The sequence below is a fragment of the Fusarium musae genome, chromosome 2 (assembly GCF_019915245.1).
Source record: "Fusarium musae strain F31 chromosome 2, whole genome shotgun sequence".
Lineage (NCBI taxonomy): Eukaryota > Fungi > Ascomycota > Sordariomycetes > Hypocreales > Nectriaceae > Fusarium > Fusarium musae.
This window is the reverse complement of record NC_058388.1, coordinates 1139985-1162412: the sequence shown is the minus strand read 5'-3', so window position 1 is coordinate 1162412 and position 22428 is coordinate 1139985. Positions and strand designations below refer to the sequence as shown.

Genomic DNA, 22428 nt, shown 5'->3' with positions numbered 1-22428 from the left:
CTTCTCGCACTTTGACTTTTTATTAGCGTGCGTGGTTCTCCCGCGCTATCTTTATCTTTGGGCTGTGATGTGATAGGCTGATCTGCCCCGTTGACCATTCCTTTGGATTGATCCTTGCAGGGAACTATTATTTGTTTTTGATGCTGTTTCAGCTGTAAGCGTCAGAAGGCATGGTCACAAAAAGATACTGAATAAGGACATATTAATTCACTTTTCTGTAAGTCCTGAGGATCTCGAGTATTGCTGTGTAAGCCAATATACAGTTCGTATATTCTTACAGACCTTGATAGACGCCCAAGGTACCGGCAATACCATCCAGAGCGTGGATCTACATGCGGCTTTGTTACTGCTGACACTGCCCCGTTTTCGAGGCTGATGCTATGCTATCCCATCCATCCACTAAAGATGCCCATGATCCTTCGTCTTATTGGTCTCAATGATCGACCTTCGCATCGGCTGCCCTTCGCGCTAAAAAGAGCGAGAGCGACAGCAACAGCAAAGCCTACCCGCTACCCACTAAGATATGCTTGCTTAGCAGATGAGCCTCCTTGTGTTTTAGTGCCAGACTACCTAGGTAGACTACCCTGCAAATGCACTGCATTCATTGCTACCCCGTGTCTGCTGCAGTTTGAGAGTCCGAGTCCGACTTGATCGCTGTCATCATAGCCATTCTCACATATCAATCTGCATATTTCTGCAGCTCTCGTCATGTCTATATCAATGGCCCGTCCTCCCCTCCAACAACACCTCTTTCTCATCATCATTCACACACACATCAGCATCTACATTCCTACAATCTCATCTACTGTAATCCACAAACAAAGCCTATTTGTAACATATAAATAAGATTACTTTTGTCCGGTCGAGAACAAATACAAATACACCACTCGCTTCTGCTCGGCCATCACGACTTATACGCTTATATCGACGTATAAAACAACACACATCAACCAACAAAATGCCTTACAATTACACCATCCGACCCGAAGATGCCTTCGGCTCCGACTCGCCCTGTAACTTGGATACTTGCCCCGTTGAGTGGAGTATCTACAGCTACCGACCATCTCTTGCTGCCAACATTGTCTTCGTCGTTCTCTTCAGTCTCATTGGTCTTGTCCACGCATATCTTGGCTTCCGATGGAAGAGTTGGGGATTCATGACTGGTATGCTTTTTGGCTGCGTCTCTGAGATTGTTGGCTATGTCGGCCGTATCATGATGTGGTACAACCCCTTCTCTTTCAACGCTTTCATGATCCAAATTGGTTAGTCTCTATCCTTCTCATCCAACTTTATAACCACAATCTGACAGCTTGTCTTAGTTTGCCTCACGATCGCTCCCGTCTTCTATACCGCTTCCATCTATGTCACACTCTCCAAGACAATCAACTTCTTCGGCCCCGAGCTCTCTCGCTTTAGACCAGCATTGTTCTACTGGATCTTTATCCCCTTCGATATCGTCTGCCTTATCCTCCAGGCTGCTGGTGGTGCCATGTCTACCGAGTCTGATAGCAATGTTGGTGTTGATGTCTCTATGGCCGGTCTTGTCCTCCAGGTTGTCGTCCTTGTCGTCTTCATCGCCGCCTTCTCTGACTACATGATTCGATACTGGCGATCTGGTCATGCCAAGGCCTTCGGCTGGCGAGAGACTGCCTTCTTTGCTGGTCTCTCTAGTGCCATCATCCTTGTCCTCACTCGATGCATCTACCGTGTTGCTGAGCTCCGTGAGGGTTATGATGGTGATCTGATCAAGCACGAGATCCCTTTCATCATCCTTGAGGGTATTGTCATCATTCTTGCTGCAGTGGCTCTCTGCTTCGGTCACCCTGGTCTTGTCTTTAACAAGCCTCAAGTCACCACTTCTGTCTCTCAGGTTGAGAAGGGTGTTGTTTCCGGCTCTGAAAGCAACAACTAAGCTACCAGTCACTCACACTCTCCAAAAATTGGGACTTCTGGTCTATGATTGTCGAAGGTGTTTTCTTTTGTTCAGCGGATAGCGATGTGGTTGTCACTTTTTGATTTCGATTCCCTTTTGCTTGTGTTTGGGCTTGATAGAATAGGAATATTGGATACCTTGTAGCTCTGGCGATATGAGGGCTTGCCATCGAGCTTTAGATGAGTTATTGAACGATTTCAGAATGGGATAGATGGATGGTATATGCCATATGATTGGACATTTAGAAATAGAAATACTCTGAACAATGCTTTGTTTTCCATCAGTCCGCAACCCAGGATATGAACAAGTGCAGCGCTACTTCTCATCCTTCTTGATGATATATCTTGATTGGTTGTCTGAAAGTGCAACTTCTGGTGAAATGTCAACCAATTGGCCTGGATGTCACGAGCCAGGATAGCGAATGGTATTGGTATATGTTGGACACACAGCGCAGCCTGCATTTGAGATTGACCAATGATGGTGAGCTACAGTTGCTTATGTACCAGGCTGTGCAGACTTGCATATTTTCTTATACACTTTTAGCAAGAACACCAAGTTTGAGCATCATGATAATGATAATTAACATCTTCGTGTCTCATTCACTTGGTTCCGCAATAGGAAGCCCATGCATGCTATGGACGATAAGATAAGCCCCACTACTAACGGCATCAGGTGCGGATTGAATGCAGATGACGACTAACCAAAGCAAACACCACATGACCGACCACTCACTCACTCACTCACTAAAAGGACGTCCTTCGTTGATCTCTCTACTTATTTAACTTTGCCTTAGTTAGTCACCGCTTTCTCGACTCCTTCACCATCTCGTCAACAGATGCTCGCGCTCTTTCGCATCTCTTCACGTCGAGCATCGCCTTTCAGAACCTCAATTGATACTACCCCGCGTCTATTCGCAGCTTCATTCTCGACTTCTTCGTCCATCATGGCACCTCCTCAAGAAGCTCTCGACTTTATTGAGTTTGTCAATGAGTCGCCAACTCGTCCGTCACCCCAATGTCACTACAATGCTAATACCTGCTAACATACTACAGCTTATCATGCCGTTCAGTCCGCCTCGGCTCGCTTCGAAAAGGCCGGTTTCAAGCTTATCCGTGAGCGCGACTCTTGGGCTTCCACCCTCCGACCTGGCGGCAAATACTACCTCACCCGCAATGCTTCGACTATCGTAGCCTTCACTATCGGTCGAAAGTGGCGCCCTGGAAACCCTGTCGCCATCATTGGAGCCCATACCGACTCTCCCTGTCTACGACTGAAGCCCGTATCCAAGAAGAGCAACGTCGGTTACCTCCAGATTGGCGTTGAGACATATGGCGGTGGTATCTGGACCTCGTGGTTCGACCGTGACTTGAGTATTGCCGGCCGTGTCCTGGTCAAGGAGGGTGACAACTTTGTTTCAAAGCTCGTCAAGGTTGACAAGCCTTTGGTCAGAATCCCAACCCTCGCCATTCACCTCCACCGACAGACCAACTTCGACCCCAACAAGGAGACCGAGCTTTTCCCCATTGCAGGTCTTGTTGCAGCTGAGCTTAACAAGGGAACAAAGGATGAGAAGCCCGAGGAGAAGAAGGATGACAATGAGGAAGATGAGGAGTTCAGGCCACTCAAGGTCATCACTGAGAGACACCACCCTCAGGTCCTTGACGTTATTGCAGCTGAGGCAGGAGTCGAGGTCTCTGCGATTGTAGACTTTGAACTGATTCTCTACGATACTCAAAAGTCATGCATCGGTGGTCTTAGCGACGAGTTTATCTTTTCTCCTCGTCTCGATAACCTTGGCATGACATACTGCTCCGTAGAGGGACTTATCGAGTCCGTCAAGGATGAGTCCTCGCTCGAGGAAGACAGCACCATTCGATTGATCGTTTGCTTTGATCACGAAGAGATCGGCTCGACCTCAGCACAGGGTGCCAACTCCAACCTGTTGCCATCAGTCATCCGCCGTCTGTCTGTTCTTCCTGGAAAGGACACGGCCAGTGAAGGTAGCTATGAGGCTGTCCACCACGATAACGAGGAGGCTACAGCATACGAGCAGACTCTATCACGATCTTTCCTCGTATCTGCTGATATGGCCCACTCTGTGCATCCCAACTATGCTGGCAAATACGAGTCTTCGCATCAGCCAGCCATGAACGGCGGAACTGTTATCAAGATCAACGCCAACCAGCGCTACGCTACCAACTCCCCAGGAATAGTGCTCCTTCAGGAGTGTGCTCGTGCAGCTGGCGTTCCTCTCCAGCTCTTTGTCGTCCGCAACGATTCGCCTTGCGGTAGCACCATCGGACCCGGTCTCGCTGCCGCCCTTGGTATGAGGACTCTGGACCTCGGAAACCCACAGCTCAGCATGCACAGCATTCGTGAGACGGGGGGTACTGCCGATGTCGCCTACGGTATCAAGCTGTTCAAGGGATTCTTTGAGAACTATGGATCCCTGGAGCCCAAGATTCTCATCGATTAAACATTAGAAGTGGAGCATCATATGACGTCGGGTGTCATTGGAGTTGGGTGTAGAAGCGTGGAGTGGATGAATGAATGATTAAATACCGGGCAACATTACAGCCATGGGTTGGACGTAGTCTCACTTGTATATAGCTTGATAGATGAATGAGCAATGTCACTTTATCATTGAAACTGGGCTTGGATTTGTCCTTGTGTGAAAGACCATATCCAGACATTGCAACCTCAGTCTGTGCAATGTAACTCCTCTATAGCGCCTTAGGATATCTCTGATGAATCTTATCCAGTTACCGCCCATGATCGTCAAATCAAATAATGCTTTCCCAAGCAAATGCCTTTCCATCGTACATATCTCCCTTCACATGCCCGCCATGCCCCGCTCATAAAAAGCAAGAAAGCCATCAAGAACTCCCCAACACCATCATATCTTTCCCTTTTTTATACATCCCGATATCTCATCAACTTTGCTCCTCGTCTTCCTCCTCCATGATCTCCGTCTGCTGTGAATCTATCGAGTCTCTTCGCAATCTTGTCTCTGACTCTTCCTCTGGCTTGGACTCGCTGGCGGACTCGGGGCTTTGTACGCGGACGACGCGTGGTGACTCGCGGGGTAACGGTCGATGTTGTAGTTCGGAGAGGGGCACGGTTGTTTGGCCTGTGCGGACTTTGTAGTTTGCGAGGGACAGACGGAGACGAAGTGTTTCTGCTCTCTGTATGATATTAGCATATATATCTTGGTAAGTGGAGAGGGTTTAAAAACTGACTTGTCTTATTTGTTGGCGTGTAAGTGTTGCAGTCTGCTGTGTAGGTTGTACTGTTGTAGGAGCTGCAGCTGTATCATGCTCGGTTGCAGCAGTGGCCCATGAATTATCGTTGGCAGACGTGTCGAAGACAGAGCTAACATCAGGACTGGCACTCCTCTCAGACGCGTCCTACACAATCAATGTTAGATATATGTTCATATCCCATCATGTTATCTTGGAAGTAATAGAGCATACCTCATCACGTCCCAGACACGCCTTCTTAGGAGCAGGCGCGCTACCCTCGATATCGAGCAACCTCTTGCGCCCCTCGATAGCCATCTTTACAGGACTATGACCCAATGCAGGCTTGAACAAGTTCTTTGGTGCAGCAAGCGCGTTAGAATCCAAGGGAGCCAGGGCGCGTCGCTTCGTAGGTGATGATGTAGAGGATGATGTAGCTGATTGCTCCATTGCAAGCTGAAGCACTGCCTATGTATACACGAGAGAGGGAGAAACGAAAGGATGAGCAAGATGGAGCCTCAAGTTTGTATGATTTAGTCGCGTGTCAATGCGTGTTAGTGGGAAGACGTTGGGATGGGAAATGGTAAAGTCGAGCCAAGTAAAGTGGTAGTTTTGTTAAAGGGACGCGGGCGATAAGATAAGGTGGGGTGGCTTTTTTGGATTGGAGAAAACGGAAAATGAATGGGATGGGATGGGTAGTTTGGTCTAGATGGCGTCGTTTCTGGTCAACGAAACACGACAACAGTAAATATTATGCAAGGAGATCAACACTTTGAAACATACTGTTGTTCCTCGATTCTTTATATTCAATTATTGACATTAATGACTCTCTCTCTCTCCCTCAGCACTACTGACACTCATCGATATATCATCCCCCACTAGCAACAAACCCCAGACGGTGTAGCATTATACTCATCGTTTAATTGACCTCACCCGCCGTCACGTCTGTAACCCCAACCCAGCCTCTTACGCCCGACACGGTCGCGCTTTATATCCTTGTCTTAAATCTCGGCCAACCTCGCCCATATTTACTTATTTCCCGAAACGGTCTAGCGACACTTACATAATCTTCCCCAGCCGTCAACACTGCAGATTCGCATGCCGTGTCGGAGGATCCATCAGTCTATGCCAAAGATGGCCTAGCGCCTGTGCCTCCGGACACGGGAGGAGCGTGCCTTGTGGGGCATAATTCCCGGTGCGGCCCGGATGCAGGAACGGGTGTTGGCCGGACCTTAAGTCAATCTAACATAACACAGGCGAATATATGCTCATATAAGGAGTATCACTCATTCACTCGTGCGAGAACTGTCAAGTAGCAAAATGCTGGGTATCATTTGCTCAGAGTCCATGTCTATGAATCTCATAAGCCCTAGCCACTAATTCCGACTTTGCAAAAAAAGAAGCATCTGATAGCTTCAACTAGAAACACTAAAACAACCACAACGCGCTTCGAATAACATCATAAATCCAAGCATCATGCATTAACAAACAAAGCCTCCTACCAGTCGAACTCCTGTGTATCCTCTGCCAAATCACACCCTGCCTTTCGTCCTAGGTCCAGAACAAAGCGCCCTCCATGATGCTTTCAGCCGCGTCCACCTTTTACTGCCGTCACCTGGCTTCGATCCGCATCCCTAAAGTGTTATCCAATAACAAAATGCGATTAACAAAAACTACCACGGGTCGTGGTGACAAAACAAAAACAAAACATCATGCGTGGGGTATATCTCCCGGACCTGAAAGCCCTAATTACCGGCCGATTTGTGGTGGCTAGGTAATCAATTCGTCTGTAGTATAATGCCGTTCAACGGCTGCCATTATTATGAGGTTGCCATATAGTAATGTTGGCTAGTGTCGAATTGGAAAGGTTTCGAAAAGTCCATCTTCACATCTTCCCAGTCCGGTTCTTGCAACGATGGCGGGTCGAATAAGGCCGAAGGGTCGATACCCATTACACCGCTTGCGTCCAAAGTGTTGGTCATGTTCAGAAGCAGATCTGTATCCATGTTATGCCAATCCGCATTCATGTCGATGGCTGCACCTTCTGGAAGATCGCTGTTAGGCTCGCTGCTACCATTATCCTTGACCGAGTCAGGTGTATCTCTGGGTGTCAAGTAGCTAAGAGCGTTGAGGTCATAGTAGGGGTTATCGTAAAATCCGTACCCGCGCTCAACTCCAAGGTTGCTCACCAGCATCTCAGTGTCGATAGTCGCGTTGGCCCAAGGATCAACTGTTGTCGATTCAACCGGCTTGATATCCGCCATCTTGGGGGTTGTACCAGCTTTGAGGCCGGCCTTGTCTTGAGGTTTACCCATGCTGCTGGCTGATCGCTTCATGCCGGCATCCGTGATAGACACAGGTGTTGCCGCCATAGTGACAGGTGTCTGGCCTTGCTTGGAGTTGGTCAAGCTCATTGCAGCGGCTTCAGTACCTGGCTCCCGCTTGATAGTGCCATCGGGCTCGAGTCCGAGGGCCAAGGCCAGGTTCTCCTGGGCAAACTTGAGAGGATCTTCTCGAGGCTTCGTGTGCTCCTCGTAGACATGCTGCTGAAGAGCTTGCTCAGTGCTGTAGCCAGTGGTGGAAAACTCGCACTCGGGTTCCTTGCAAAGAAAGACTGGCTTAGGTGGCAACTGTGTTTCGGACGTCCTTCGAAGCTCAGGGGATCCTTTCTTGCTAATTTTAGGCGAAGGGGTAGCGCCCTGGGGAGTCTGTCCAGTCTTTTGCTTCTTGCGTCCTGTGGGTAGCTGCAGGTTGATATCCCTTGACGGTGTGACATAAGTTGGGTTGCCATGAGGAGCCAACTGGAAGGGGGGCCGAGCGCTTGTAGGAGCTTCTGGGGCCCGCGAGCCCTTGTTGCCTCCCTTAGGAGTAGTATTCTGAGCTTGAGAGTTGCGACGACCGTTTTCGGCGTTGGCGGGAGCTGCTTGTCCTCCTGGAGGTTGCGTTGGCTGGTCAGGTTGGGGCTGAGACTGCTGCTGTTGAGAGAATGGTTGTTGTTGTTGGACAGCCTGGGCATTCTGATTTTGGGGTGTGGCTTGTCTGTTAGCAGGATTCAGGCCTCTAGCATACACGCTCGCCGCGAGATCCTTCGCCATGCTCTCCAGCATATTTCGAGCCTGATCGATTTCCACGGCTCGCATCGTGAACACGCTTTTAGGCACGGACATCTTCTCGCCATCGGAGAACTGCTTGAGAATCCTCCATCGCTGTTTTGAGTTAGTGCATGCCATCCATGATATATCTGGACGTAGACTTACAGTTCGGAAGAACATCTTCGCTCTTTGGTCATCACGCGTGAGACCATACCATCTGCTCAAACCACGGCCGATCTTGCTCATATCAACCACAATTTTCTTGAGCTTCTCAGCTGTCTCCTGGTATTCCTGCTGTGACATCGGAATCTCAGGATCGTTCTCTTTCACAGATTGTCGTTGCTCCTCTTGTCCGAGTAACTTAAGACGCGACAGTATCTCGCTTGCACCTTGAGGAGGGATCTGGCCTGCCTTGTTCATCTGTGCCCTCATCATCGCTTCATATTTGGCTCGCTGCTCTGGTGTGAGCTGTGCAATTTGCTGAGGAGTCAACATTCTTGGGCCTTGTGCCTGCTGTGGCTGGTTGGGCTGTGACGCTGGTCTCGCGGGCGCTGCCTTTGCGGTCTCGGGTACATCGATGGCATCGTCGCTGCTCGGGCGCTTGAGATTCTTCGGGGCGGATGCTGGCGATGGGTTTGGAGGCTGTGCTCGGTTGTTGGTAGGCTGCGGGCGAGCATTTCGTGCTTGCTCTGGAGTCACGCTTGGTTGTTTCTGGGCCGCTTGTTGAGCAGTATTATTCGGCCCCATGTTGCTGGCTCCTGAAATGTTCTGGGCCTGCGGTGCTTGGTTTGGCTGGGGTGGTTGTTGAAGCTGCATTTGTGTCGGGGGAACACCCATCTGTGTCTGCATACCTTGCTGGCCTTGACCATTACGAGCTTGCACCATCTGAGCCTGGGCTTGTTGATTTCGCATTTGCTGTGCCTGCTGGCTCGCCCAGGAACTCCTCTTCATCTGGAGAATCGCATTGCGTAATTGTTCTTCAGATGCTTGAGCGAACTGAGGTCTATTCCGAAGTGTGGCTATTTCGTGCGGAGAAACCTGCAGGATGTGTGCTGGTATATTGACTGGCATCTGTGGTCGTCCTGCTTGGAGAGGATTGGGTCCAGGTCCACCTGGCGCTTGCATGCCAGGGTTGACATTGTTTTGTCCTGGCTGCTGCGGTTGGCCTTGCTGTTGAGGTGAAAGCTGCTGTCCTGGCTGGCCCGGTTGCTGCTGTTGCATGGCACTAGCGCGTCGCTGAAGGGCAATTTGGAACTGCCTTTGCTGAACGGTTACCAGTTGCGTCCGTAGTTGCTGGGGAATGTTGTTTTGCTGAAGCCACATCTTGAGCTGTGCCCATTTCTTGACCTCTGGGGGGATCTGGTTCTGGAGCTGACTGAGGACTTGAGGAGGTAAATCCATAGAGTCCATCATAGCCAGCTGCTGGTTCGCGGCCATCCGAGGCATCTGTATTTGCTGCGGGTTGCCATTCATAGGCATTCCATTTTGCTGCTGCTGCATGTTGACTGGCATTTGTCCAGCGCCGTTAGGGTTCATCTGGTTCATTTGGCTTGGAGGTCGGTTCCCCATTTGCCCTGGAGGAAGTTGTCCACCATTATTTAGGCCCATTTGCTCATTGCGCTTTGACTGCCAACGTTGCATTACCTCATTCAACTTATCTGGAGTCAGACCGCTCACAATCTGCCGTTGCTCTTGCGGTAGACTTGCCAGCATGTTCTGGAAAGTCTGGTTGTTAGGCCGTTGTGCTCCTTGGTTGAAACGCTGGTCCCCAAACTGAACACCGCCCTGTCCAGCACCCTGGTTCATGTTGCCAGGCCGAGAAACAGGTGTGTTGAGGGTGTTCATTGCAGGACTTTGGGAAGGCTGCATGTTGGCAGCCATGCCGGCCTGGTTTTGCATCTGCTTGATCTGCTGTGCCTGCAGTTGTGCCTGTGACTGCTGCGAGACTTGGTTCGACATCTTCATTTGCTGAAGATTCATGTTCTGCTGCTGTTGTTGCGGCGGTCGCTGGCCTTGATTAGGACCTTGCTGGTTGGGTGCGTTCTGGCCCATCGGCGGTTGGGGGGTTGCGTTTCGATTCGGTCCGGCACTGGCAGGTACTACCATCTGACCGGCTTGCTGAGCCATCAAACCATTCATCTGCTGTTTCTCGATGCTATCCATATTGGGCGCAAAGGAGTTATAGTCGTTGTTACCCTGATTGCCATTCATCATACTATGCTGCTGCTGTCCTTGTTGAGGCATCTGACCCTGCTGCTGGCGAAGTCCTTGCTGACTTGCCTGCTGTTGCATCATGGGAGCTTGATTATTGTTGGGATTCTGTCCCATCCCTTGCGGCTGCTGGCCCTGTTGAATTCGGGCCATATTCGCTTTAAGAACTTGGAAGGCTTGGTTCTGATAAAACCACATCAAAGGATCTTTGCCTGAGGCAGTGAGTTCGTTCATCTGCGTGGGGGATATCCTTTGAGAAAGTTGCACTCGGGTGTTTTGTTTCTGCTGCTCCGAGGCAGTGTTAAACATCTTTTGTGCAAGCTCGCTAACCTTGAGTCTGTCTTGTTGCGAAAGCCGTGCCATGTCCGAAGGGAATGAAGTTGCTTGAGGTCGGTTCTGACCTCCAGCCATACCTACCATCTGCTGGCCGGGGCCCATCCCACGACCAGCTTGGTTCGGCATGCCCATGTTCATTCCGGCATTCATCGGCAACTGTTGTTGTGCTTGGTTCATCTGGCCACCTTGCATCGGGTGCTGCATAGACTGGAAGCCTTGCTGTGGGCCTTGGCCTATGCCGCGTCCCATCTGCATGTTCATCATCGCTTGTGCTTGTGCTTGTGCCTGCGCTTGAGCGCTGACATTGATACTGTTCTGGAGTGTGGGTTCATTGGCCTGGCGTCTCTTAAAGAATTCCATGATCTTATTACCCATCTCCTGGTCGTAAATTTCCTGGAATGGTTGTGAGTAACCTGTCTGGAGGAAGATGTTTAGGGTTCGGAGAAGAGAAAATCAAATGTGCGTACCTTTGTAGCAGATTTGTGAAATGCTTCACGCTCAAAGTTGCAGCCCCATTCAGCCCCTTTCATGTAGTCTCCTCCGTTCATGGCCAGAGAAATGTTAGTTATCCTTTGATAAGTCAGTAAGGTTCGTGAGCAGGGTTTAAGTAGGGCCATACAAGTTCATGGTCTTACCCATGCGATCACTGATGGCAACATTGGCTTGCCAACATATGCCAGTGAATGGCTGTGTATGTTGGACAAGGTTTTGGTATACTATCTGCTGCAGCTGATTGGGGGTCGGCTTGCGCATCGGCTGCTGCATCATCTGCCCGGCCCCAGCCATGTGCTGCATATTGGCCGCCATGGCCGCTTTCAAGTTGAGGGAACAAGACCCAGGCTAGCAAGCAGTAGGTATCTCGACTGGTAATTTCGTCGTTTGAGAAGTAAGTTGGCCAAGGTGAGGTAGCGAAGGTTAAAAGTTGAGGTAGATCACAAGATCAAAAAGATACAAAAGTATGTCGGGCAAGGCGGTGCAAAGTTATTGGCCGGGGGGTCCGTTTGGACAGTGGTTGACGAACGGGCGGAGGTTGTGTCAAAGGAGCCTACGAGAACACAAGGCGATCCATAAAAAGGCGGTCGTTTGTGCAACAAGGCAGTTGTTCACCCTTGAAATTGGCCAAAAATGAAATATGTTACGCGTGTCGAAAATCTGTTCGAGTATCGGGTTTTCGTCGAACGTCGCCGTGCATTCAGTGCCAAAGCCGGGTCGAATTTGTGACGTCGCGAACGAAGCGTTTCGGGAGATGGCGACGGCGGAATTACTCTCAAGTATTAAAGAAATTTATCTTTCGCACAAGGCGTAACAGGCGGTGGAAGACTGCCAGGCGAGGCGTGATTCAGTCAAGGATTTATCGTCGAAACTGGCGGAGCGGAGCGGATCGACTCGCGGTATTCGAGGATGGTGATGTGAAGCGTCTAGAAAATGCAAAGTAACCAAATAAAGTCGAATAAGAAAAAGAAGGATCGCTGAAGTGGGTGTTTGCGATGGTCGTCAAGCAAACAAACGACAAACGCCGTGACAGTTGAAGCCCAGCGGGAGGAGAGGAGAGGAGAGAAGGAAGAAAGAGTCGAGTTCGCCGATCGACCTAGGGCGGTGATGGTCAACGGTTTTGGTGTTGTTTTGGTGAAAAAGGTCGCAAGCGCCTCGAGTTGGGGGTTCCAAGATGGCAGCAGCACCAGAGCAAGACCTAGGCATGGACCTTAGTGAGGTGGGTGAGGTGTGGGCTGTGGAATTTGGGCGGCGCCGGGCCACTAGCACTACCTTACCTTACCTTGCCTTACTACCAAGGGATCCTGGTCGCGCAAGCCATCCCGGTCAAGTCTGGTGTATGGGATGTATCTGATACCTTTTCCCACTCTGTCAATCTGCTGTGAGTGTGATAGGCCAGAGGAGATACAGGGTCAGGGCGACTGCCGAGTTGGAGCAATTCACTTTTATGGAACTGACTGGACTGGACTGCTGAGCTTGACTGGGGAATGACGACGACTTGATCTCGATACTGATGACGGTAGCAATGAGTCAAGTCAATCACTGTATTTCAAGAGCTCAGAAGCAGTAGAGGCCATGAATACAGACGGAGAGATAAGAAAAAATGACCATGTGATGGACGATACAGAAGTGGCAGCGAGAGAATTCCTCTTTGGGGTGGATGCTCATTCACTGACGGACGGGAGTGAATGATCCAATATTCGACAAGGCCGTGCCTGCTTCCAAGGGACCTGCCGCCGCAGGGAGAAATAAAACCTATGCCCTTGAACTGAACTGTCAAAAAACAACTAATCTGAATAACTACTACACAATACTACATTTACCCGAGTCTTTTTGTCTCTTGGGATAAAGGTCTCAACTTTTCTTGTCTCTCCTCGCCTCTTCCTGTCCTGTCTGTGCCTCCACTGCCTGTCTGTCTTGTCCTCACGGTTACGGCACTGCTGCCAAAACGAATTCCAATTCCAGGCACGAGTCCACTATCAAACTCTAACCCCAAGAAACGCCCCCCATGTGTGCCCTCAACCCCCCGTAGATACCTCCTCTTCACTCATCAGATGTTTCAAATATTCAGCTCTCTTGTCCTATCTCCATCTTCCTTCTCACTCACACGCGCAAATCGAGAGGAGCAGCTCTTCAACCACGTACGTAGACAGAAAACGAGGTCGATGGAACTTCCAAGGTCATGGTGGATAAGGCAGAGTCGCACTAGAGCCAAGAAGAGACGACGGGGGGGGCATGGACAAGCGTCGGCAGGGCGCCTGGGCCTGAGCCTAGAGGGAGGCTATCCCTGAGTTGGCCTGGTTCCGTTGGTGTGCGGTCCCAGTACCTGACCGTCTGTCTCTTGTCTCTTGTGTCTGTCTCTCTCGAGGACAGACCCAAAGAGAGAGAGAACCCTGAGGCTTTGGAGGAAATCTCACACTGCACAGCCTTGGAGATGGCCTCGTCCAGGTACGTAACCATACCGCCATCTGAACCACGCATGTCGACTGCCTGCTGCTGCTGCCGCTGCCGCTGCCGCCGCTTCTTCAGGTGTATGCGGCATTCATTCTCAGCTTACAACCTGTTTCTCTTCAACGTCTGCTGTCTGTTTCACAGATGTTCAGCCCAGTGTGGCATGTAGGTTTTTTGTGGGCGACCCCTCCAACTCATCCTCCACTCTACCGAGGCCTACTAGTAGGTATTTCCCTTGAGTATCCATATCCACCAAAATTCGAGGCGTCGGTCGCATGAGCTAATGGGCGGCGTCTATGCGTCGTTGGACGGCCGCTAGAATCATTTCTCCAAATCAATGGACGCAAAGGTACAGTACAGCAAGTAGAGAACAGTATGATGAAAGTCTCTGCCGTGCGCGCTGTTGCGTGCTGTGCTGTGTTGTCTTTCCTACCCACGGATACCTGTGGTGTCTGGGATTGGCGACAGTTGAAACAAATGGCACCGAGCATCAGAGTAACGACGACCCTTGATCTCAACGATGCACGGTCTAGCAAAACGGTTTGCAACAATGTCAAAATAACAACCCATGGCATTGCTCAATTTCAATTCATAAACTCTCTCTCTCCCTCTCTATCTCTCACTCAACGTTGATCAACCTTATATCGCCAAACAAGGTGTTGGTCAAGGATGTACCGCACATCAGTGGGGTAGACAAGACGTTGAATCTCAAACGGAAGTGAAGAGGAGGGAGAACCTGCGGCAAAGCATTGGAGACAAAGGTGACACGCTTGCACGACGGGACAAGAACAAGAGGCACATTCACATATCGACGGCCCTGTCATTGGCCGAGTCCCCCCGTCGAGTCGGAGAGAGGAAGAATGAAAGAAGACCTAATCGAAGTTGAAAGAAATATCTCGACAATTTAGCTTGGGCAAAGCGAAGGCCCTGACTGAACGTTTTTTGTTCTCCTTATCATATCAAAGGTCGAGGACAAGTCTCATTGCACCCCCCGGGACTGGGATGGGGACTGGAGAAGTCCTGGTTGTTTGAAAAGGGCAGACATCCCTGTTCCCCTAGTCTGGTTGGGGAATTGTGAGGGCGCCCAGGTACGGTACCAGGTACTTTGATGGGCGCCAGCATTGACAGAGGATCTCTATTTGTTCTTGGTCTCTCATGTTTGAAGCCAGTCAGTCAGTCCTTGAGCACATTGCATTGTGTTTCTTGCATGCACATACACACAGTTCTATTATAGGGTCTGATTCATTTCAACTGGCTTCCAAGGACAGGGACAGTCTGAGTATGATCAATCAAGATGCACTTTCAACAGGCTGCAGCGGCATGTCTGAAATGCAAGGCAAGGTAAAAAAAGAGAGAGGCGGCCCACCCGGGTCCAATGTATGGAAGACTTGCACTTCCACTTTCACTTCCACGTACTTTGCCTTGCAGGAGGGAAGCGTTTGAAGGTGGTGGGATTGATAGTTAGTGGTGGTGGTGGGCTGTCAGTCACTGGCCTTGGCTCGTGGATCATCCGTCACCTCAGCAGGACATGGTGCGACTTCTGACCAGATAATGAATCGCCAGTAAATGACGGTCGAAAGATGGGAGAGTTCCTGATGCCCAGAGGGCAATTGAATGAGGTATTCATTATTCAGCATCTTGTTTACAGTGGTGCTTGTGAATGGAGAGAGATTGACGGGGGTAAACAATAAGGGGACCCATTCTTGTCAAGGGATCTCATAGTCCAAACTCCACCTCATCAACGACCTCGACGACACACCGTCCGTCAAGCCAGAGACTCCAACACGAAACAGTTTCCAGAGAAAGAGCTTGAAGGATACTATGGCTTGGAAATATACTCTCAGTGAGATACATCATGATCATACCAATTCCCCGGACTCTTCATGAATCTATGAGCATATGCTGCTAATGCTACGGTTCCTTGGAAAAAAAAGAGTTGGATGCGGAGATGCCACGAGGCCCGGGATGTCATCGTCACATACACTCACTCACACCGGGCACTGACAGACATATTGACTGAGCATCAGCAAGTCATTTCTTTCATCTCCTTTCATTTCATCAATAAAGGGGCATGAAAGACCCTTTCTCTCCATCACCTATAAAAGTATGTGTATGCCGACAGCACAGGCAATGTGAATATATATCCCAGACCATGCAAAGTCAATCCATTCTCATCAATCTTTCAAGTCTTTGAAGTCTTTGAAGTCTCTTGAGCTTCCCTCTTCTTCCCGCCCTTGGTCACCTCAGCAGGGAGCGTGGTCCTAGAACCCCTGCACATGCCCCCATGTGGATCTGGGAAGACCCCCGTCCGCTCACACCTTTTTTGGAAGCGCGCTCTCAGTGTTGTTGCTCTCGATGGATGGATGTGATAGTGTGAATTGTCGGCGCGTGATTTACTAGACGATTGTGAAGAAAATCGACGATCTATATTGCTCTCACTTTCAAAATTGGAGATATCTTGTGTGTTTGGCCCTTTGAGATGAGAAAAACTTGACATCGAGGAGGATCAAAAAGGTGGGAGGGTCCCTGGTCAGGCTGGCTTAATGCCGTCACCACCACCACCAAATCATTCATTCATTCACGTTCTGGTGGTAAATGGTGGCTCCTGGGTCCTAAGCTTGGCTGGGCTTAGTGCCACCGCTTTAGCTTCAGGTCAATTGGCCAGATGAAGAAAAACCAGGGCAGTCGAGGGGTCCTCATGAATCAATCTTCCTTCAGTCAGTCAGTCAGTCAGTTCTGACTGATACTGATTGCTGTGCTTGATCTGTGATGGATGTTTTACAGTGATAATGTGATATGGTATCAGCAGCAATACCACCATGTTTTTGTCTCACCCTTATCATGAATGTCTTGACAGATGGGTACAGTACCTAGATAGTTAGATATGGATGTCAATGACTTGTCAGATTGAGTTGGGCACCTCAGCCCTGCCCAACTCGCTCTCCTCACGAGGTGAGGAAGCCCATCCACTCACTCGAGGCGGAGAGGTCCTCGGTGCAGCTGTCACTGTACAGAGTACTCCAAATCGAGTTTCAACCGCTGGAGCACCACTGAATGTGGATCTCTGGTCTGATCTCATCTCATCCTTAGTCACTCACTCACGAATCTCTTTCTCTTTCTCTCCTCTTTCTCCTCTTCGTCTGTCAGCTTTACACCTGAATTGCGTCGTTCGATGGATGTCTCTTTTCAGCCTCAGTCCAATAATGTCAAACTTTGCATGGTGTATTGCTCCCCTTGCTGACCATCAAAGGGAATAACTCTGGTAGCGTCGAATTCTAAAATCGCCCAGACCCTGGCACTTCTGATCTGGTCTGGCTTGACTTTGATGAACTGGGGGCCGGCCCTCCCAAGACCAAGACCCAGACAGACGGGACTCGAAATGGGATTCTAGATCGTCCCGCTTGCGATCCAACCGTTGTGGCGTATCTCTTTCTCTCTGTCTTCTCATCATCAACTGCGGTTGTTACAGTGGTGAATGAATACCTAGTTAAGACACAACTGAAGTCGAATTAACTTGGCTGTCATTCATGTGTATGTATATGTATATGTATATGTATATGTATATGTATGCAAGTCTTGGTTCACCTTCCTTTTTCTCCTCTATTGTGTCCTTTTCCTCGCAAGTGATTGATTGATTGATTGATAGATAGCCCACTGCAACCTTTTTTTAGCGCCCAGCTGATGAACCATCCACCCCGTAAAAGATCAAACCAGTCCAAACACATGATCCAGCTGCATCTCCCGAGACACACATCACCCGGGAATCCTATCAGCGGTTCTGTCTCTACACAGAACCAGATCGTGTCGTGTCTCTTTGATCGCGAACCATCCAATAGGAATATATGTTCTCGCGGGTATTTTCCTCCTTTCTTTTGAGAGGGCCACAGAGTATGCTGCAAGGTACCGACACACTGAATCCAGTGGATGGCATCTACCCTGCATCCGACATTGTTTGATTGACGCTGCCAAGACGGATGGACAATTTGAGAGAGAGAGATCTTGGCTTGGGTGAAGAGAGCTGGACTCTTGGGCGTTCGTCTTGCCTCGTAATACGATTATTGTGTAGCTGATGTACAGATGCTCCTTGCGTTAACCCAAGCTCTTGGTACGGGCAGGGGCAAATATCTCGAATATCCAGTCAGAATTCACCGAGCGATGTTGTCCTCTTCACGCGACTCGCATGCCCTGACAAGTGCCGTCCATCAACCATCACCGCCTCGATAAGGTGGCTTTACAGCCTTGGACTCGTATGATCGCCATGATCAGAAGCAGAGGCGTTATGATTCTTCGCAGTACTTTGACTGCAGAAACACAAACCTACAGAGTATAGGCTGTATTTACTGCCATCTTCTTCCTCTCTCTGTCCCTCTCTGCCCAGCGACGATCCGCTTTAGCTCCCGCATCAACATGTGGCTGGTGAGATCTGACAACCAACGTAGCCAACCCCACCATTTCCCCCAAATGGAGACTTTTGGCCCTAAGAAACTCTATTGAAGAGATTCGGATGATTCTTGTTTCTCACGACGAAACGTTACTCTTGTTGGTCTTAGCTGAGCTCCGTTATTAAACTTTGGTATCTCAGCTCAATGGCATACCTTGTGGTAATCTCACCATATCAGTCTATGGCTGCCTCATCACCAAGAATATCACTCGTGCTACCCCAGTTTCAAGCCGCTGCCTGAATTGAATGAATTGCGTGTGTGCCCCAAAAGTTATGGAGGAGAATGTCTCACTGCAGCTCCTCTCTGCTTGAAGAGTCCTCTGCCCTTCCCCTTCATTCGCCTCGTCTTGCCCTGCTTTGTCCGCTGCCGCTCAGCCATGTTATGCCATGCCATGCCATGCCATGTTATCTATGCCATGCCCCTGCAGCTGGTCCTAGAATCAGCCTGTGCCGTGCGCTTTGACATCGACCCATGTCCGGACAAATCCGTGTTCGTTCGTGTTTCTTCAGCTGGATGTGTCTGTTTCTTTTTCTCTCTCTGTAACATCAATGTCTCTCCAGATCGACGAGATCTACCTATTATTATTGATCTGCGTATGCGTAAACATCTTGACTCGCCTGTAATCACGCCCCGACCGGTTGGCGACGCCCACGGACGGAATAGTTCGTGGCCTAGTTCGCGATGGTCTTGTCCTAGACAGAGACGATGCCGTTTGGCGCCGGGAGGCTTTTGGAGCTATTGTCTCCAAATATTTTTCTCGCCCTTTTTGGGAGACCTGCCTGAACAGGACGAGGACGAACAACAAGGACTCGTAAATGTACAGTGGACTTTCAGCCCAGCAAATATCGTTTCTCACTTATTACTATGGTCAGGCTCAGGACCCGAGTTGATGGTCGAGTCACGATAGAAGCATGAATGCCGAATCGATCACGTCAGCCAACTACGTATGTTGGGGGCACCAACGTGGCTGATGCCCCTGACATGTTTCTTCCGGCTTCAGGCTGATCTTTTGAATCAGGGGATGTTGCAGACCTAAAGTTAGTGAGTGTATGAAGAGCATTCATTTCAAGGCATTGTACTGTGCTTTGCAAATGAGAGGCTATAGTCAACGTTGAATATAACAAAGAGTCTAATTGCATTCAACGATCGACCCAGCTAGCCGGGAGCCTCTAAGCCTGTGGGAATGGAGATGGAATGTGGATGGAACTCCAAAATATTGCCACAGACAGGGGCAGGCCAATCCATGTCGATTTAGCTGTTTGCTTTTCCTCTTTTGTCGTGCTGCATCTTAACAAGTTCCATCGAGACGCATTCACATGATTCAAGCAGACAGAGTTGGGCTCTTTGTTTCAAGCGGTTGCGATGTTGTAGATAAAAAGAAAAGAAAAGGCTCACCCACAAAAGAGAGTTTGTTTGACAAACGGCACATACGGAGGATGTTTTAGAGACAACGAACGAGCCTCTCACACGTGTTGGGAGCTATCGCTGTAGCTGGGTGTGTCGCCAAGAAGCGAAAATCAGGGTTCCGTGACAGGGAACAACCCTGTAGACGCCATGAGCATCTGTCAATCAATCAATGGGGGCTCCATTTTCAATCAAATTGAGCCACAGACAACATTTCATCTCAAAAGGGGCACAGCAGTAGCAGTAGCAGTAGCAGTAGCAGTAGAGAGAGAGAGGCAGAGGGCTCAATAGCTGCAATTGCCACAGTGTTCAGCATTCTTCGTTTCAGAGGCCGACTTTGTTTGTTTGCCTGGTCTGTCCATTCTCCTGTTATTTCCATGCCTGTCAACCTCTTTGGTCTGCCACGTTTTGACCATGATAGTACAAGTAGTACTGTCTAAAAGGAGAGCCCTTGTCTCATGTCTGCAGTAAACTTTGCAAAAGCACAACTCATCTTGTAATAGACAACGCTTTGATCCTGTAACGCATCACTGTCGACATTGTAACAGTGTCATCTGTCAACCCTCAGTCGTGATCTCGCGGTGTCTGGTCTCTCTCTGTAACATCAAGACCGAGCCAAGGTTTCACAAACACAATCTACATCAATATCAGCTTATCATACAGATTCGACTTGCAATGGACGAGAACCTGACATCACTAAACAAGCCAGTTTCCAAGATTCGACCGAATCCGGGAGCGCCACAGGTTTTGGACCAAACCTTGGACTGATCACGGCAAAGCCATCACTGACGTTGTACCAATCATGAGCACCGTTGGTTCTCGTCTGTCAAGCCCTTTACCGAAAGTTTTGTAGACGGACGTTGAAGAGTTCGAGTCCCTGAATGGTTCTGCAAGGGGCCTTCATCGGCTGGGCCGGTCTGAACGGCGTGAAGCAATTCAGTTCCTGGGCTAGACCTGGCTATGGCCTGAACTTGCGATGCCCAGGTGTTTGTGCTGTCGACACTGGTGCAACAGGTACTGCTGTGTGAGAATGAGGGACCACGATGCTTCTCAAGCTCCCTCTTGGCGATTTTGAGACTCAAGTGATCCTTCGGTCTATCAACTTAGGTGGCTTTCCCAACGCCCGCATATCCTTTGACTTGCGATGGCCTCTAGAGACATTATCGAAATGATCGGCTTGACTGGAATGCGGGAGCCCGATAGTGTCGCTCGTTCCTGATACCATGATCGCCTAACTTCTCTAAGAATTGTGGAACATTCCGAAACGTTTTATTAGACTTGTCAAGCTGGTACGTTTGCGGGACCAAAGTTCCGTTGACTACATAAGTTGTTGTTTGGGATGACAATACCTTTTACAGCCATTGAGCATTGAGATATCTTTGGTAGACATGAGGTAAACGAAATCGATCTGCGCAGAGGTACGCAAGAAAACTATATTCTGACAGCAGTAGGCGCCCAAACGTGCATAGGTGATGTTGTGTTGTAAAGGGGACTACAAGGGATTCCCGTTAAAACATCGAGGACTTCAGAGGGACAGCCAGCTTCGATTACCACCAGCCAATACGCGGGTAACATGGCCCTGGTATTGAAATGCTTGGTCTGTTTGCTTATGAGAAAAGGCCGGCTTGTTGAATCTGATGCTGAGCTGGTAACGAACTCATCCCAGTTTTGATATGGCCGGGGCATGCTGAGAGCAGGAACTCCCTCGAAGTTTTACTCCTCAAAGGCGCTCAACTCATGCACATGCACAGATATATATTGCTCCGATGTATACTATCGTCGAGGGGAACTTTAATATGCTAAAAGTGTGTAATATCTACTGACTGTTGTCAAGTTGCTGTGACGCTCGTCTAAGATAATCGCTGGTTTCGGTTGACATAGGATCTACACGAAAGCGACATAACTGCCGTAGATATAGCCATAGAAGCTAGCCAGGATAGTTGAGCTGATCTCATATCTGCTACGTTGCGTGGAAAAAAAAAGATTCGACGTGTGTTTCAAGGAAGCTTATGCGTATGCAAGCGTTGCATAGCCAGACTCTACGTGTAGAGTTCAAGTCGTATTGCCTTGACATTGTCAAATAGGGCTTTAAATGGAACACACAGATACATAAGGACAAGTAGGAGAGGATAATGCATATGCTAATCTTAACGCATATTGTAGTTGGCATTCCATGGGCCTCTTCAACCTCTACAGACAGCAATTCGAATACCACCAAATGCTGACTTGAGGGTTTTAGGTTCTGATGTTCTACGTTCAAGCCAGAGCTGAACTGCTAATGAGTGACGATTCATCAGTAGTGAGCAAACGATCATTGGCAGCCTCAATGTGCCAGGCCGTGGTGACCTAGCGGGACGAACAAGAGGATAATAGTCGCACTCCTACGTGCTTCTCATTCAAGAAGACTACACAGAGTGTAAGCATACCGAGACAGTGGTACCTGAGGTGGTCATTAATTATCAACCGGATCTTTTGGAGCATATCCCCGATCTTTCGATATCTCTTACTCCGTGAACATCACTCACGCTTAGTGATATGGATGGAAAGTCATGACCAGTCACACGACACACGATGGGAAGAACATGGATGCAGAGGATACATTACCAATAACAATAACTATAACTATAACTACACATGTACATTATCTTCCTAATTACGTAACAGGCTTTCAGTATGCGCTACCGCCCCTTTCATGATCAGCTTAAAACGGCAAACCAGTTCCCAGAGTACTCCCTCGCCATCATATAGAACATGTAAATAAAGCACAAACTTATGATACAATACAAGATTCAAAGTCGTCTCTTTCTAGAACTGCTAGTGATGCTATA

At 49.2% G+C, this 22428-nt stretch overlaps 4 protein-coding genes across 4 annotated transcripts; 2 read left to right on the top strand and 2 right to left on the bottom strand.

Annotated features, from left to right (window-relative positions):
• Nucleotides 1-958: 958 nt before the first annotated feature.
• J7337_002320 (uncharacterized protein) lies at nucleotides 959-1912 on the top strand (the record flags this gene model as incomplete). Its single annotated transcript, XM_044820050.1, has 2 exons — nucleotides 959-1262; nucleotides 1320-1912. 2 exons carry the CDS (start codon nucleotides 959-961, stop codon nucleotides 1910-1912), a joined length of 897 nt encoding a protein of 298 aa, XP_044684350.1.
• A 964-nt stretch (nucleotides 1913-2876) lies between these two features.
• Nucleotides 2877-4409, top strand: J7337_002319 (uncharacterized protein; the record flags this gene model as incomplete). The annotated part of the gene is made up of 2 exons (XM_044820049.1): nucleotides 2877-2934; nucleotides 2986-4409. 2 exons carry the CDS (start codon nucleotides 2877-2879, stop codon nucleotides 4407-4409), a joined length of 1482 nt encoding a protein of 493 aa, XP_044684349.1.
• Nucleotides 4410-4866: 457 nt separating this feature from the next.
• On the bottom strand, nucleotides 4867-5622 carry J7337_002318 (uncharacterized protein; the record flags this gene model as incomplete). The annotated part of the gene is made up of 3 exons (XM_044820048.1): nucleotides 4867-5118; nucleotides 5173-5340; nucleotides 5407-5622. 3 exons carry the CDS (start codon nucleotides 5620-5622, stop codon nucleotides 4867-4869), a joined length of 636 nt encoding a protein of 211 aa, XP_044684348.1.
• A 1370-nt stretch (nucleotides 5623-6992) lies between these two features.
• J7337_002317 (uncharacterized protein) lies at nucleotides 6993-11450 on the bottom strand (the record flags this gene model as incomplete). The annotated part of the gene is made up of 4 exons (XM_044820047.1): nucleotides 6993-8378; nucleotides 8430-11228; nucleotides 11279-11381; nucleotides 11431-11450. 4 exons carry the CDS (start codon nucleotides 11448-11450, stop codon nucleotides 6993-6995), a joined length of 4308 nt encoding a protein of 1435 aa, XP_044684347.1.
• Between the last annotated feature and the right edge of the window lie 10978 nt (nucleotides 11451-22428).